Genomic DNA, 16462 nt, shown 5'->3' with positions numbered 1-16462 from the left:
GCGTTGTGGGAGTATTCCAAGGTCCATACGTTCGACTTAGCCCAGACGGACTCATCCTGTCCGAACATCTTGCGAATCATCTTCACACACACTGCATCAGCTTTCTTCTCTCAACCATGGCACCACATGAGGCACGTGAAACCTTCCAGTTCTTCCTTATAGCAACTTGAGAGACACTGTGCCACACCAAGTTCCCTGAATGAGCAAATTACATTTGGGTCAAGGAAGTGAAATGATGAAAAGAGGGCCACGTTACCTGACTGTATAGCCTGGTACTGTACTTCTACTTCATGAGGTTCTTCTGCAGCTTCTTCAGGGGTCCAACTTTGTCCTGGAAGACGCTGGTGAACACACAGTACCTACAGTAAGTAAGGTGTCACAATATTCAGAGCCAGTTGTCGACCCTTGCCAGTACCGATATTAACTCATTCACTGCCAGACTTATTTCTGTCTGTGTTTGCCCACTGTCAGACATTTTCATTTTTTATACCTTTTCAACTGGCCACAGTAAAATTAGATCCGTTATTATCGCTCATCCGGCCGTTTGTAAACCCACCCGGTATCCGTGTGCGTTGCCCAGGAAAAAAAAACGATTCAACCGCGACGGCCCCTTACTCTTCTAGTAGCACGTTGAAAATAACATGTCTCGCGAAATCCAACTCAGCCTGAGCCTACATCTGGGTTCATTGGATGCACAAGAATCTCAGCTGTCCAGACATACCCAAATTCTAAGTGGAAACATTTACATATTGTAAAGAATGTTTTAAAAAAAATGCATAAATGTGGCATGTCTGTACAGAGGCCGCTTGTAGGTACCCATGTAACTCATTTCCAGTCACATTGAGGTGACAGGTCAAGGGATTTGGAAAATGTTGATGGCAGTTTTTCCAAAATGTTGCATCATCGGGCATTTAGCCTTCTTCCTGACAAGGCTGGTCCCATTGGAAACCTGAGGTCGTTTACAATCAAATGGTATCTCTACCTTTTGGCTGACTCAAAAATGTCTGTGTCTCACCGGTGTTCCTGCCAGCAATCCTGCAGGTCTCATAGCGGTAATAAAACAAACAGAACAAAAAAGAGCCTTGGGATCATCAAAATCTTTATTTGAGAAGTCCTACTGTATGGATGCCCTCATAAGTACTCTAATAATTAGCTCTAGGTCCTTCAACATGCAGTCAGTCTATCAAATAAATACAAACTAAAGGGCCCCAGCAGGATGGTCTGTTGGGCAAACCATAGGCTACTGTACTACACAGGCTTACGAAACAACCTCATATTTTGACACTATTTTGATACGTATTTGCTCCTCCTGTTATTACATTAGTCACACTAATCAATCCATAATAATCAATAATCGATCCATTATAGTTATGGTTATAGTTATAATTACTAGGACGCACCCTTTGAGCGCCAGCCTATTTGGGGCCATGCATGTCGGGAACGATGCATGCCATTTCAAACAGGTTCACTGTGCAGACCAATGGATGCACAACATACACAACATTGCAAACAGTACTGTTGTTCTTACTGCAGCACATATAATAGGAGGCAGGATGTGAGGAGCTGTGCGTTGAAAACACTCTGTTTCCTGTGAGAAAAAAGTTGGGGTCGTTGACCACGACCTCATGTTCACAGTCATTTAACATAAAAAATGGATGAAGCCTAAATGTTTCCATTGTGGTCCATTAAACATTAAACACTCAAACAACTGGACAAAACAACAGTTCAGCAGACAATGACACGGCATAAAAAATATACGGTTTTAAGCAACTCATAATAAAGTGTACATCTACTACAGTTGTTCAGGAAGGAGGAGAGAACCTTTTGTTCTCTTTCTCCGCCCATAATTTTCAGACTCATGTTCACACGTACATTCTGCGGTTGAGAGTCTATTGGCTACCTTGCATTGTGTGTGTGTGTGTGTGTGTGTGTGTGTGTGTGTGTGTGTGTGTGTGTGTGTGTGTGTGTGTGTGTGTGTGTGTGTGTGTGTGTGTGTGTGTGTGTGTGTGTGTGTGTGTGTGTGTGTGCAAAACCACCTGCTTGGGTGAAGCAGTGTTAAAGTCAGACTAGAACAGACAGCAGCTCACAGTCTGTTGAGCAACAGTAAAGACCAATGTAGGACAAAGCAGATATTGGACAAAGTGAGTAACATGATATTTAAACATATTCATGAATATAACACATTACATTGTAATCACTTAATGCATAATATATGTACATGTTATAAGCGTAAACTTGTACTAATTAACTGGAGGTACTTTTTTGCGTTGTTCCTTCAGATGTCTGGCAGGCCAGGCAGACCAAGGAGGGTGAGGAACGTTGGAGGAGACAGGGAGGACAGGGTGGAGGAGGAGGACGATCCCAGAGACCAAGGCCCACAGGATGCTACAGGAGATCAAGGTACACAGTAACACACTTATGTTTCTCTCTTTTTTTTTTTATTACAGCAGCTTGTCAGTCAAAATTTGAAGTAGTAGTTGCCAGTGATTTCAAGGAACATGTCTCCATGTTGGACCAATAACAACAAAAGAAACATAATGAACGTTAGAGTCTGTTCCTCCTTGTGTTTTTTTCTCCTCTCCTCTCATGATGTGATATTTTTGATAAATTCACAATTGCATGCAGTAAAATGAAGATCATTTATATAAATTATATGTATTGTCTCCACCAGTCATCATGGTGAAACTTTGCACGCACACTCCCTATAGGCCAAGGAAAAACCTCTGAGTGTGTGTTCACATCTGCCTTTTGTAGCGCCACCAGGAAGCCGACATTTGCAAAAAGGATTCTTTTTTTTATAATACTCCTTTGAGATGCTCTCCAAAAATCACACAAATCGGTGCAGAGTATTAGTTTTAAATTAATCTAAATATTTGAGCTTGGTTCAACCCAGCCCGACAGAACGTCAGCCCAGCTCGACGCAAAGCCTGATACATAATTGCTGTATTGCTGCATGCAATCTTTTTTCTCATTAAATCTTGATAATTTGTTAAGAACTGGAGTCATTCTACCCTTTTCCAACTGTCTTTATTTTTTGTTAAACAGCTTGGAGCAAATTGGGCTATATAAATATATACAATTAGGCTATAATTGTAATAACCGTCTTAATTAAGGAACAAATAAACATCGTAGCCTCGCTCAGAGGACACGGCCTCTCACACACACACACGCACACGCACACACACACACACACACACACACACACACACACACACACACACGCACGCACGCACGCACGCACGCACGCACGCACAGTCACAGAGACAGACAACATGATATATCGTGCTGCGATTGCCTGCAACCGGATCTGAGTAATACGACAAGTTTCTTATTGTGAACACAATACGTTGTAAATTAAAGGTAGGGTAAGTGATTTTTTTTGTTTGTATTTTATTTATTTTTTGTTAAAAAGGTACTACTAAAGTACTACATTCTGATAGTAATCATTGTTACAGAGCGTTTGTTCGGTCACAGGGGTCTCTCTCGACCTGGCCGGTCGCGTCGGGCTCAGGCTGAAATCTTAAGCTCTACACGGTATCTCTATAGTCATGTGATCAAGATGGATCTATCTGATTACTCATATTCCATCCTGATTGACTAACATTGGCTTCCAAAGTTTGCAGGATTGGTCCGTTTTGAACACAATGCCTCAAATCATGAACGCAGTGTGCAGTTTCCGTGAAATTGTGCACGCTCATTCCCACTAGGCCGAGGAAGAAATACCAGCCTTTTCACATTGGCCTGTTATAGCGCCACCAGCAGGTAGATTTTTGCAAAACAAATCATGAACGCAGCATCCAATTGCCATGCATGAAAGGCCTAGGAAGAAATGGCACCCTTTTCACATTGGCATATTACAGCGACACCAGGAGGCCACAATAACCTACCTGACCTGGCGGAGACCTGTGCTCTGAGGAGCACTTTTTCTAGTATTCACTCTGAGTTCTTTGAAATGAAACATTGAAGCTGATCATATTAAAGTTGAACTCTATTGTACTAATATCCTCCAGGTGTCCAGAGAGCCATCACCATTGAGAGAAGCATCTTGAGAGCAGCTGCAGTTTGTCTTACAGCGCTGTGTGTTCTAGGAGTGGTGAGAACCACAGACAGGGTCATGGACTGTGAGTATACGCTGGTCAAATGTCAAATTGAATGCACTGACAATAATAAAATGACGCTTCACTTTTGAAGTGTGTGGATTCACTAGTACTTAATTATACATGATGAGACCTTTTCACATAAAAACACACCTGATCAGAAACATGGGCCTCATTCACAAAGCTTTACTTACATACACTATAAAATATAGTAGACATTTAAGTAAAGACCAATGTCAGATTCATGGAATGTGTGTGCAACCTTGATGTATTAATGATGGATCCCACTCGTTCATACATTGGCTGTGTATGACGGTGTTAATCATTTGCAATGATCAATGCCCCGTTTAACACCAAAAAAGGCAAGCACCAAAGGTTAATGTGCAACAATTATAGAGTATTCCATAGTAAGACAGTTTTCACTCCTCAAAAAGAACAAATCTACAAGCTAACAACAACGCCTCAAATCGCAACGCTTGTGTCCTGTGTTTTGACAAATGTTGGGCACAGAAACATTTAGTTTGATGTTTCGCACAAAGGTAATTTATTCTGCATAATAAGAATAAGGTAATCTAAAGCTATATGTTCAGATATGGATACCATTACATTTTCGGTAAACTAATAAGATATGACAGTATAAGCATGCAGACTAGGCATTTGGTGATGAGAGTTATCAATAAAGCATCCATCCATGTGCAGGCTAGCAGACGCTGTAACTTAATCTGTTGAAATGAAAAAGAAAACGAATAACGTGATGATCCACCAGAACCAGATCCAGAGACCACATCACCCCAGTCCTCCATGACCTTCACTGGCTCCCAGTAAAATATAGAAATTAGAATAGATTTCAAAATACTCATCACCACCTACAAAGCCCCCAATAACCAGGCTACCTCTCTAACCTCCTCAAACACCACGTCCCCTCCCGCTCCCTCAGGTCTGAGGACGCAAACCTCCTGGACTTCCCCCCCCAAAAAAACTAACAAACGCACCTGAAGTGACAGGGCTTTTTCAGTTGCAGACCCCACCCTTTGGCACCCACTCCCACCTCACATCAAAGCCGCCCCCACTCTTGCCGTGTTCAAAGCCTCCCTCAAAACCCACCTTTTTAGACTTGCTTTCCCTGACTAACCCAAACATAATCTCCCTTTCTTCCTCTTAGTTTTAGCTTATTGTTTTTAGCCTTTTAACGTTTTTCTTTTCTTTTGCTCCTAATAAAATAGTTTTTAAGCTGTTTAGTAAAGGGACTTTGGGTACTAAGAAAATATGTATTATTTATTATTATTATTATTATTATTATTATTATTATTATCATCATCATCATTTATTATTACAGGGATGCGTAAAAGCCTAAAATCTCCTCATGTCCACTCGCTTGTTCTTTTTTAAACAGACCCTTAATTAAAGGCATAATAAGATCAGCTGTGTGGTGGTACGGTCTCTCTCTCACTATTAAAGCATGCTTGCTTTACCCACCAACAAAAACTACCGTCTCTGTTGCTCTAGCACACTCAACCACTTCCCCCTCTCTCTCTCTCTCTGCAGTATAGGCTCTCTCTCTCTCTCTCTCTCTCTCTCTCTCTCTCTCTCTCTCTCTCTCTCTCTCTCTCTCTCTCTCTCTCTAGTATAGGCTAGTAGTCTACAATAGGCCTAAATGAACACTCCTCCATTAATGTAAAAAATATAAATTGAACACATATTTGCGTTGATTGCATCTTAACTGTAACATTTTGGTCCTTTGCAGATAATTCAGCCATTAAGGAGTTACAGGCAAACTACGACCTCATGACCCTGGACAGAGACCAATGCAAGAGCAGCTTTGACAACATGACCCTGCGCTATGACAACTTGACCCTGGACAGAGACCAGCTTGGTGAGAGAGATTACAAACCTTTCTGAAGGAAAATGTATTAGTCTATTATTATTGATATTGTAATTATTGTCAGGGAAGTGTGAATGGCATTAATGCTGAGTTCACACTGGCAGCTACACATATACAGTCTACCATTCATTTTCAATGGAAGCCAGAGACATGAAGATACAAAGATACATCTGACGTTTGTAGCTGCTATAAAGATACAACAGATACAAAGATACAACAAAGCTGATCTGGTTTCAACTTCAGACACAAATATGCTGTGTAGCTTTGTATCTTATCTTTTGTATCTGCCAGTGTGAACCCAGCATTAAAGTTGATGAAATACTAAAACAGATTTATATAAAAAATACATATTATTAATAATAATACAATAAAGATAATTAGGTTTACCCTCCTTTATCCCTGAAAACTTTTATTAACCACTTGAACCCTACCGTCTCTTTTCTGGAGAAGTCATACTAGGTGTACAGTACATACAGTGCAGTGAAAATAGCAGATCTACAAGCTCACAACATATTGCATCGGTCACCACCATGCCAGCTTGTGGTGAACATGTGTACATCATCATCAGACTTAATTCTATCCTTCAACTTCTTGTTTATGCCCCAAAATGACATGGATTTACAGCTTTTATAGCAATTTGTAGCAATTGTAGAAATATTAGACCTGCAGTTTAAGCATGTTCTAATCATACAATGTACAGGTGCTTTGATGTGGGTGTGGGGTAATTAATGACTAGAATGTAATGTGTCATCCCCACACTTTACCAAACATAATCATTTTAAGATTTCTTTGGCTATTCAAAAATAGCAGATATACAAGCTCATAGCGCGGCACCAATGCCGCACTATGAGCTTGTAGATCTAAAAGTTTTGAAAAAACATTTTTTTAAATCTTTGAATATATATATTTTTTAAAGCGAACATTTGCAACTCAAATCTTTGCTTCTGATCTTCTGATTGCTTCAAATCTATGCCAATTAACTCTCTAAATGTCAGAAACATTTAGTTTGATGTTTGGCACAACGGTAATTTATTCTGCATAATGAATAAGGTAATCTAAAGCTATGTTCAGATATGGATATCCGTTACATTTTCGGTAAACTAAATAAGGAGAGAAGTTCTCACATGCCCTATTTTCCTGTACAGTTTGTGTATGTAGCCTATACCCTTCTCATTTTTGGCGGTATAGTCGAGTACAGTACTTGAAGTAGCTTCTCATGAGTCATGTGAGATATAACAGTAAGCATGCAGACTAGGCATTTGGTGATGAGATTTATCAATATAGCATCCATCCAAGTGCAGGCTAGCAGACCTGTAACTTAGCCTAATCTGTTGAAATAAAAAAGAGAACGAATAATGTGATATGATCATCATTCATTATTACAGGGATGCGGGGGTTAACAGAGGAGGACGTGCTGCTTTTCCTGCAGCCTAAAATCTCATGTCCACTCGCTTGTTCTTTTTTTTTAAACAGACCTTAAAGGGATATTTCACTTTCAGAAAAACTTTTGGTGATTTTATCATCTACTCAAGCCTTTGTGAGCCCCCCAGACAGTTTTTAAGTTGCTCGATTCAGTATTTATATATTTGATTTTCATTTTATCAGACACGCCCCCTTCCTAAACAAACCCATTATAACTTCAAACTCCATTTTAACCATGTTAGATTCATCAAAAACACCCGTCCTTGGTTCTGGTGACTCACCCTGCCCTCCTAATGCGTGAGGGGGCCGTGTTTTTCCAAGATTTTTTTTCATTTATTTTATTTTATTTTTTTATTGTATTTTTTTTTTTTTTTCATTTTCCAAAAAAAATAAAAAAAATAAATGAAAAAAGTAATCGAAAAAACACGGCCCCCTCATGTATTAGGGGGGCGGTAGGAGACGGGTGAACCAAGGATGGGTGTTTTTGATGAATCTAACATGTTAAAAATGGAGTTTGAAGTTACAATGGGTTTGTATAGGAAGGGGGCGTGTCTGATAAAATTAATATCTAATATCTAAATACTGAATCAAACAACTTAAAAACTGTCAGCGGGGCTTACAAAAGCCAGAGTAGACGTTACAATCACCAAAAGTTGTTTTGAAAGTGAAATATCCCTTTAATTAAAGGCATAATAAGATCAGCTGTGGTACGGTCTCTCTCTCACTATTAAAGCATGCTTGCTTTACCCCCCCCCCCCCCCTAAAAAAAACTGCGGTCTGTTGCTCTAGCACACTCAACCACTCCCCCCCCCCCCCCCTCTCTCTCTCTCTCTCTCTCTCTCTCTCTCTCTCTCTCTCTCTCTCTCTCTCTCTAGTATAGACGCCTTAACAGACGACGTCACACTGATACGAAACAGTATGCGCACGCAGGTCGGCAGCAAAAGAACCCCACCGCTCATAAGATGCAATGTAAAAGTGGTCACAGTCTCACGTGTAAAAATGCATCCCATCACACTTTCAGATGCTGTTTTTCTCCCAGTGTGGAGGAAGAATGCTTAGGATTTTTACTGTGATCTCTCGCTCTTGAAATATATAATCCTTGGTTTCTGTTGTGTGTAAACAATAATAACAATTCAAAGCAGTTGTCCTCAAAACTCCACCTCCAGTGGCTGTCATAGGAACGGAGGGAGCGCTCTATGATCATGGCATCAGAACCTGCTTGGCTCGCGCAGCTGCAGCCCGTCAAGACTAATTTATGCTCCGTCCCGCGAAGGTGTCGCGCGCAGAGAACGGCCGAGAATAGCAGATCTCCAAGCTCACAGCGGTCGCATCCGTGACGCGGTTGTGAGCTTGTATGTCAGCTGTTCTCGGTGCGCTATACCGTTGCGCGATGAAGTATATATATGTGTCGCCAGGGCGCACCCCACTAGCCTACACACAGAGGAGGTTGAATGAACTGAAACAAGCTCACCCCAAAACAGCAGGTTTGGGGATCTGTTGGGAATTGATTACATGAAGCAGTCACCTGTGCGTCCAGTCTCAATGTTTGTAAACAAATAATTGGTCTATAGGCTAGTAGTCTACAATAGGCCTAAATGAACACTCCTCCATTAATGTAAAAAATATAAATTGAACACATATTTGTGTTGATTGCATCTTAACTGTAGCAACAGCTGAGTCTTTGTCTATTGTCACATTTTGGTCCTTTGCAGATAATTCAGCCATTAAGGAGTTACAGGCAAACTACGACCTCATGACCCTGGACAGAGACCAATGGAAGAGCAGCTTTGACAACTTGACCCTGGACAGAGACCAGCTATATAAGGACCTGTGTGGGACAGCAGGTGAGAAATATTAAAAACCTTTCTGAAGGAAAATGTATTAGTCTATTATTATTGATATTTTAATTATTGTCAGGGAAGTGTGAATGGCATTAATGCTGAGTTCACACTGGCAGCTACACAGATACAGTCTACCATTCATTTTCAATGGAAGCCAGAGACATGAAGATACAAAGATACATCTGACGTTTGTAGCTGCTACAAAAGATACAACAGATACAAAGATACCAAAAAGTTGATCTGGTTTCAACTTCAGACACAAATATGCTGTGTAGCTTTGTCTCTTATCTTTTATATCTGCCAGTGTGAACCCAGCATTAAAGTTGATGAAATACTAAAAGAGATTTACATAAAAAAAATAAAAAAAATATTATTAACAATAATTAAATACAAATAAATAGGTAAATATGTTTACCCTCCTTTATCCCTGAATACTTTTAGTAACCACTTGAACCCTACCGTCTCTTTACTGGAGAAGTCATACTAGGTGTACAGTACATACAGTGCAGTGAAAATAGCAGATCTACAAGCTCACAACATATTGCGTTGTGAACTGTCGGTCACCACCATGCCAGCTTGTGGTGAACATGTGTACATCACTATCAGACTTAATTCTATTCTTCAACTTCTTGTTTATGCCCCAAAATGACATGGATTTACAGGTTTTATAGCAATTGTAGAAATATTAGACCTGCAGTTTAAGCATGTTCTAATCATACATACTTTACTTAAAAACATTTTACAAATATTTAACATTAAAAATGGCTGTCTCAAACCTACATCAGCCATAGAACATGTCCATGCCCTAGAGGAGACTCATCGTAACTACATTAAAAGTTGTAAGGCTTGCTTGTCCTCACCTGACCCAATAATTAACTTGGGGTCAGCTAATTGTCCTCTAGTTCAGTGGTTCTCAACCTGAGGGTCGGGACCCCCAGGGAGGTCCCCAGATGACAGTGAAGTGACAATTTAAGGACCTTTAAGTGCTTTTTTAATACCTAAAAAAGAAAGAAAAGAAAAAGACCATTGCTGCATCAAAAGTAGGCTAATCAACAAACTGTAAAACACTGGTCAAACATTGGCCTAATTGTTAAATATTATAAGAAAGAGGGAAATATTTTAAAAATAGCCGATCTACAAGCCCACAACGCCTCGCAACACGAGGCGTTGTGAGCTTGTAGATCGGCTATTTTCACAATTTGTATCTGTGGAACCGAGTCAAACAAAATGTAATGCCTCAACTACTAGCCAAGTGCTTGTCAGGGTGGGGGGTCCCTAGTTCAAATATGATTATTTTGGGGGGTCACAGCCTGAAAATGTTGAGAACCACTGCTCTAGTTTCATATCCATTTGACATTTAATGGCAGAAAATGTGCATTTAGTAAAATATCTCCACTTTCCCACGAGATTAAGACTTCATTCTCTCCACTTCCTCCAGTGAGCACATAATGGTATGGGGGGGGGCACACAATGTACAGGTGCTTTGATGTGGGTGTGGGGTAATTTATGACTAGAATGTAATGTGTCATCCCCACACTTTACCAAACGCAATCATTTTAAGATTTCTTTGGCTATTCAAAAATAGCAGATATACAAGCTCAGAGCGCGGCACCAATGCCGCGCTCTGAACCTGTAGATCTAAAAGTTTTGAAAAAACGTTTTTGAAAATCTTTGAATATCTATTTTTTAAAGCGAACATTTGTAACTCAAATCTTTGCTTCTGGGGGGGTCCCTTGAACAAAACATTTTGAGATGGGGGTCCGCGGCCAAATACATATCATTTCGGGGGTCCTTGACACTGATATTATAGCAACATACGTTTAGAAAAAAAAAACTGTTAGGATTTAGAAGACATTGTATTTTAGTTACAAATGTTCGCTTTCAAAAATGTATATATAGATTTGCCCACATTTTCACGATTTTCCCCAAAAAGCTGATCTACAAGCTCATAGCGCGGCACTCGGTGCCGCGCTATGAGCTTGTATATCTGCTATTTTTGAATAGCCAAAAAAAATAAAAAAAATGACACAGATGCATACCCGGTCTTAATGGATTAATATGTACACATTCAGTAAATATTAGATTGTGAATATTTAGAGAAGACATATTTTTATTTATAATGACTTTCTCAAAATCTATAAATTGCCACAGACATGGACAAGTCTTGTGACATGTTGGTGACTCCTGGTTGTGAAGCGTTGTGAGCTTGTAGATCAGCTATTTTCAGTGAAGAGATGTGGTGTAGAGGGTAAAAGGAGGGGTCCTAGTATAGTATAGAGCCCTGGGGGACCCCGGTCAATGAATTACATAGGGTTTAAGTGATAACTAATCAACATGTTAGAATTGATCATCAGTGCATTGAAAAGCCATCAGTAAAACTCCTGTTTGATGTTTAGTCAAGTCCTGTCCCAGTGGATGGAAGACGTTTGGATGCAGCTGTTATTACAGAACTGCTGAAGAGAAAACCTGGGAGGAACATAGAGAACTATGTCAGAAGACACCAGGAGCAGATCTGGTGATCATTAACAGTAAAGAAGAACAGGTAGTGTGTGTGTGTGTGTGTGTGTGTGTGTGTGTGTGTGTGTGTGTGTGTGTGTGTGTGTGTGTGTGTGTGTGTGTGTGTGTGTGTGTGTGTGTGTGTGTGTGTGTGTGTGTGTGTGTGTGTGTGTGTGTGTGTGTGTGCGCGCGTGCGTGCGTGTGTTCTTGTATTACTATGCTTTCGAGGGCCAAATGTCCCCACATGTATAGTAAAATGGGAGAAATATACATTATAGGCCTAGAGACTATTGTCCTGGTCCTCACATGATAAATGGTTGTTCTATGGTTTATAAATATAGTTTTTAGTTATAGGCTTAAAACTAGAACAAGCTTCAGGCTGGGGTTAGGGTTAGGGTTTTGTGAACCTGCATGTGAACTCAATACCGCCCCCATGTGGTGGAGTCAGGTTAACACATTTAGGGGTTACGGTTGGAGTTATGTCTGATTTATACTTAGTTACACGTCTCTGTCACACGCCGAGAAAAGCAGATCTACAAGCTCACACCGTGTCACAGCGGGCCACGTTGTGAGCTTATAGACAGCTTTTCTCTGCTTTCAGGTTATTAGGGTTCAGAATGGCCTAAAAATGGTAAAAATGGCATTCATAAAATTGGCATGGTATAGTATAGTAATACAAACGTGTGTGTGTGTGTGTGTGTGTGTGTGTGTGTGTGTGTGTGTGTGTGTGTGTGTGTGTGTGTGTGTGTGTGTGTGTGTGTGTGTGTGTGTGTGTGTGTGTGTGTGTGTGTGTGTGTTATGCATGTGATGTAATTGTGTGATTATAGTGAACACCTGAACGTATCAGAGAAAATTAATTATGTTTCAATCATGTACAAATGGTCAGGAATTCATCAGAGGATTCACCACTGGGGATGGGTATGTATCATTCATTGGTCTGAAACGTTCTGCTGGTAATTGGATCTGGATAGACGGAACTCCGCTGACAACACAGTGAGACATTTTACATTTTGTTCTATTGTCGTTCTATCAAAGTCACTGTATGTGAGAGACTGAGTGGATGTGATTAATAAACATCATGTTGTTCACTCTGCAGGTACTGGGCCAGTGGATGGCCTCGTAACCATGAAGACAGGAACTGTGCATTCTACTCGTACAGTCGTGGAGGATGGGGGAATGTGGGATGTTCATCTACCCCCTACGGTATCTGTGAGAAGTGATGTTTCTCTTAACTTCATTGATGAAACAGCAGCTTAGTGTTCTGCTTTGTCAAGTTAAACAGTAAAACTGTAAAAAGAAAAATCAAACATTTTATTGTACAGAAGTACAAACAGTTGTACCATTACTCACCTACTGGATCAGTGAGAGGTAGGAGTAAGAGAGTTAATCAAACTAATACATTTAATTTATTATGAAAAATAGTCGATGATTGAAAATGTCTTAAAATAATCTATTAATAATCAATGTCTATTTTGGGTTTGTCATTACAGATGAAAAGTATAAAAAATATTTTAACATTTTAGAAAATAGTGAAAATATCATATTTATGAGCTCAATGAGCTTGTAGATCGGCTATTTTGTTTGCGAAAAATAAATGAATAATTTTCTTTTTTAAATGTGCTTCTAGGTCATTCAAATAATTGAAAAGGTAATCAATAAGAAAATAATCAATAGTTGTATTCCTGTGGTGAGAAGTGATGTTTCTATTAACTTCATTGATGAAACTGCAGCTTAGTGTTCTGCTTTGTCAACAGTAGTAATTAGTACCAAAAAAAAGCTCAAACATTTTATTGTACAGAAGTACAAACTCTTGTAATCACATTAAAGGAGTAGTTCACCACAAACATTTCTTATTTTCTATCAATTACAAACCCCATCAAGCCTTGAATTCATGGAGGTTTTTGTAAACCATTATTATGACTATTGACCAGTGGTGGAAAAAGTACTCACATGTTTTACTTGAGTAAAAGTATCAATACTGCAATGTAGAAATACTCTGTTACAAATATAGGTCCGTAATTCAAAATGTACTTACAGTACAAAAGTATTGGTATCAGAATGTACTTAAAGTACAAAAGTAAAAGTACTGATAATGCAGAATGTCCCATTTCACAAATTTTCAAATGTATAAAATGTATGAAAAACTATTTAGAAAATAGCAGATCTACAAGCTCACAATGCGTCACATCACGACGCATTGTGAGCTTGTAGATCGGCTATTTTCAAATGGCCGAAATGTCTATAGGGCTGAAGTGATTAATGTATGTTTTGTAATAATAATCTAAATCTACAAAGTAACTAGTTACTAAAGTTTTCAAATAATTGTAGTGGAGTAGAAGTATAATATTTGCCTCTGAGATGTAGTGGAGTAGAAGTAAAAGTACTGACAATTGGACATATTCAAGTCAAAATTGTACTTCAGTAAAGTACTTGAGTAAATGTACTTGGTTACTTTACACCACTGCTATTGACTAAGTGTGGAGGATAAATGAACATGTTGCCAGCTGTGATTCATGTAGAATAATACACCATACTTCTTTTGTGATAAACTAGGATATCGTGGCTGTCGGGTGGAAACCTTGTATGTTCAAAACCACTAGTTTTCAGGAAATGTAAAAAAAAGAGCCTGTGTTCCAATGATCAGTGTCTTTTTGGACCAATACTTCTTTTGGGCTCATTTTGATTTAGATTTATCTTAAGTTTATCTCCTTCCCATGAGATGAGAACGAGATAATATTAAGTGGTTAATGCATAATGTACATTTTACGTTCCTAGAAATGTAGTGGAGTTAAAAGTACAATATTTTCCTTTGAGTTGTAGTGGAGTTAAAGTCACACAAAGTATCCAGAAATACAAATACTAATATTAGAACACAGGTTTATTTTATTTTTCATTTACATTTCCAGTGATGACATGTCGAGTGATTTCACTTATTTTCTGATGTACTATATATATTTGTCCTGTTTTTCTCTTTTATTGATACAGTGTAAGTTTAATAATTGTTTATTTTTAATAGTTAGGCCTATATCAGACAGAATGGCCAGAAGGCAGAGATTATATTTCCGTCCCTGTCTGTTTGACTGTCCGTGAATTGTTAATCTCAGGCAAAATTGGACCAATCAGCATGAAAATGTGTAACTCCAATCAGGAGTGATCTTGTTTTTTCTCCAAATCGGCCTCATGGTGGCGCTATAACACGTCACTTCAAGGTTCAACTTTTGAACCATAGGTTGTACAATAATAAAAAACAAACCTTGGATGATGATGCAACTTCCCATCTATGTATATACTCCCCATTTGCACCTGACAAGATTTTCCACCATTTTGTATTTTCTTCAGACACACTTTTTGCTACTAAAGATGATCAGTATCAGTCCTATTTTATAATTTTACAAATTCTACAAATTTTAAAATCTTGACATGCTCAAAATGTTGCTATGTAATGCTATTTGTACTGTTTTTGGTATTTTGCCTTTATTTTTTTTATCTTATTATACTGTTATTGTTGTCACAGTGTTGAGGTTTTAAGTAGAATAATTTCACTGCCTGTGATGTTGTCACTGCTGTATTGTAAGTACATGTGATATCAAACCTTTACTGTTATAGTGATACATTAATAATGTGTTTGTATTGTAACCAGGTTTATTATCAACTTGTAAACTGGGCAGTGGAAATATCTAATAAATCTTTACTTGACAACAGCATTGTTCAAGTCTATGAATTGACTATGACAGTGGTTCTCAGGTCCCAGGGGGTCCCCAGCAAAATGTGTTAACATAGCATCACAACAATCAGTTTAACTTTAACCACTTTAACCCTATACACAATGACTATTTGAAAATAGCCAATCTACAAGCTCACAAGGCGTCACAGCACATTATGAGGTTGTAGATCTGCTTTGTTTTGATCATTTTAACAACACACATCTTGTATGGGGGTCTCTGGCACAATATTTTCAGATGTGGGTCCGTGGCCAACTGCATATTAATATGGGGGTCCTTGACATGAAAAGGATTGAGAACTACTGGTCTATATGGTATAGTATTGTACTGGCTTATAGGCTCATAAAAATATGGGCCCTATCTTGCACGCCGCCTTACCCCTTATGTCTAAACTTTTTATGCATTTTTTACTATTTTGAGAAAACATAGTAATAGTTCAAATAGACAATCTACATTGACACATTGTGAGCTTGTATCGACTATTTGAACTATTCAAAAACTGTTTTTCAAAATAGTAAACAATGCCAAAAAGGTTTAGGCCTATGAGGTAAGAAGACGCACAAGATAGAGCTCTATATCTCATTGACAGTATTTTTATTCACTCTGTGGGAGGTAAATTATGAAAAAAAGAATTTAAATAAAGAGAGAAGTATGACTATAAAGTTATAGAAGCTGTCATTTTAACCAGAATAGTGAAGCTAGGGTTCATGTGGTTATAGAATAATAAGTGTATACAGCATGTGTGAAGTTGATCACATGAACAGTTCTGGAGATAATGTGAAGAACATACATTACTGGAATTAGACTTGACATGACTGCCAACAAAACAGCATATTAAACATAATTACATTGTATTCTCTACAACATGGAGTTGTATTTTCTTAAATGCAGACCTGATCATATATTGCTGATTGTAGCATCAGTCCACTGCTCCATAAAGAGATGCCCCCCAGGAGAGAGAGAGGACAGCCAGGGAGGAGAGAAACACACAGTCTGTGTTTG

The 16462-nt window shown here is 38.8% G+C and overlaps 1 protein-coding gene across 1 annotated transcript in view; it reads left to right on the top strand.

Moving 5' to 3' along the window:
* The window catches only part of LOC311039536 (uncharacterized protein), a gene marked incomplete at both ends in the record, with an annotated part of 40585 nt that extends 27724 nt beyond the window's left edge, over positions 1-12861 (top strand). Inside the window, 6 exons of the mRNA XM_084049473.1 lie at positions 2280-2400; positions 4011-4121; positions 5842-5970; positions 9114-9245; positions 11639-11784; positions 12835-12861. Coding sequence (XP_083905599.1) covers positions 2280-2400; positions 4011-4121; positions 5842-5970; positions 9114-9245; positions 11639-11784; positions 12835-12861 — 666 coding nt within the window. The remainder of the gene's footprint in view (positions 1-2279; positions 2401-4010; positions 4122-5841; positions 5971-9113; positions 9246-11638; positions 11785-12834) is intronic.
* Between the last annotated feature and the right edge of the window lie 3601 nt (positions 12862-16462).

The sequence above is a fragment of the Gymnoscopelus microlampas genome, assembly GCF_963454915.1.
Source record: "Gymnoscopelus microlampas genome assembly, chromosome: 3".
In the NCBI taxonomy this organism is placed as follows: Eukaryota; Metazoa; Chordata; class Actinopteri; order Myctophiformes; family Myctophidae; genus Gymnoscopelus; species Gymnoscopelus microlampas.
The sequence above is the reverse complement of the archived record's forward strand: the minus strand, read 5'-3'. Positions and strand labels throughout refer to the sequence as shown.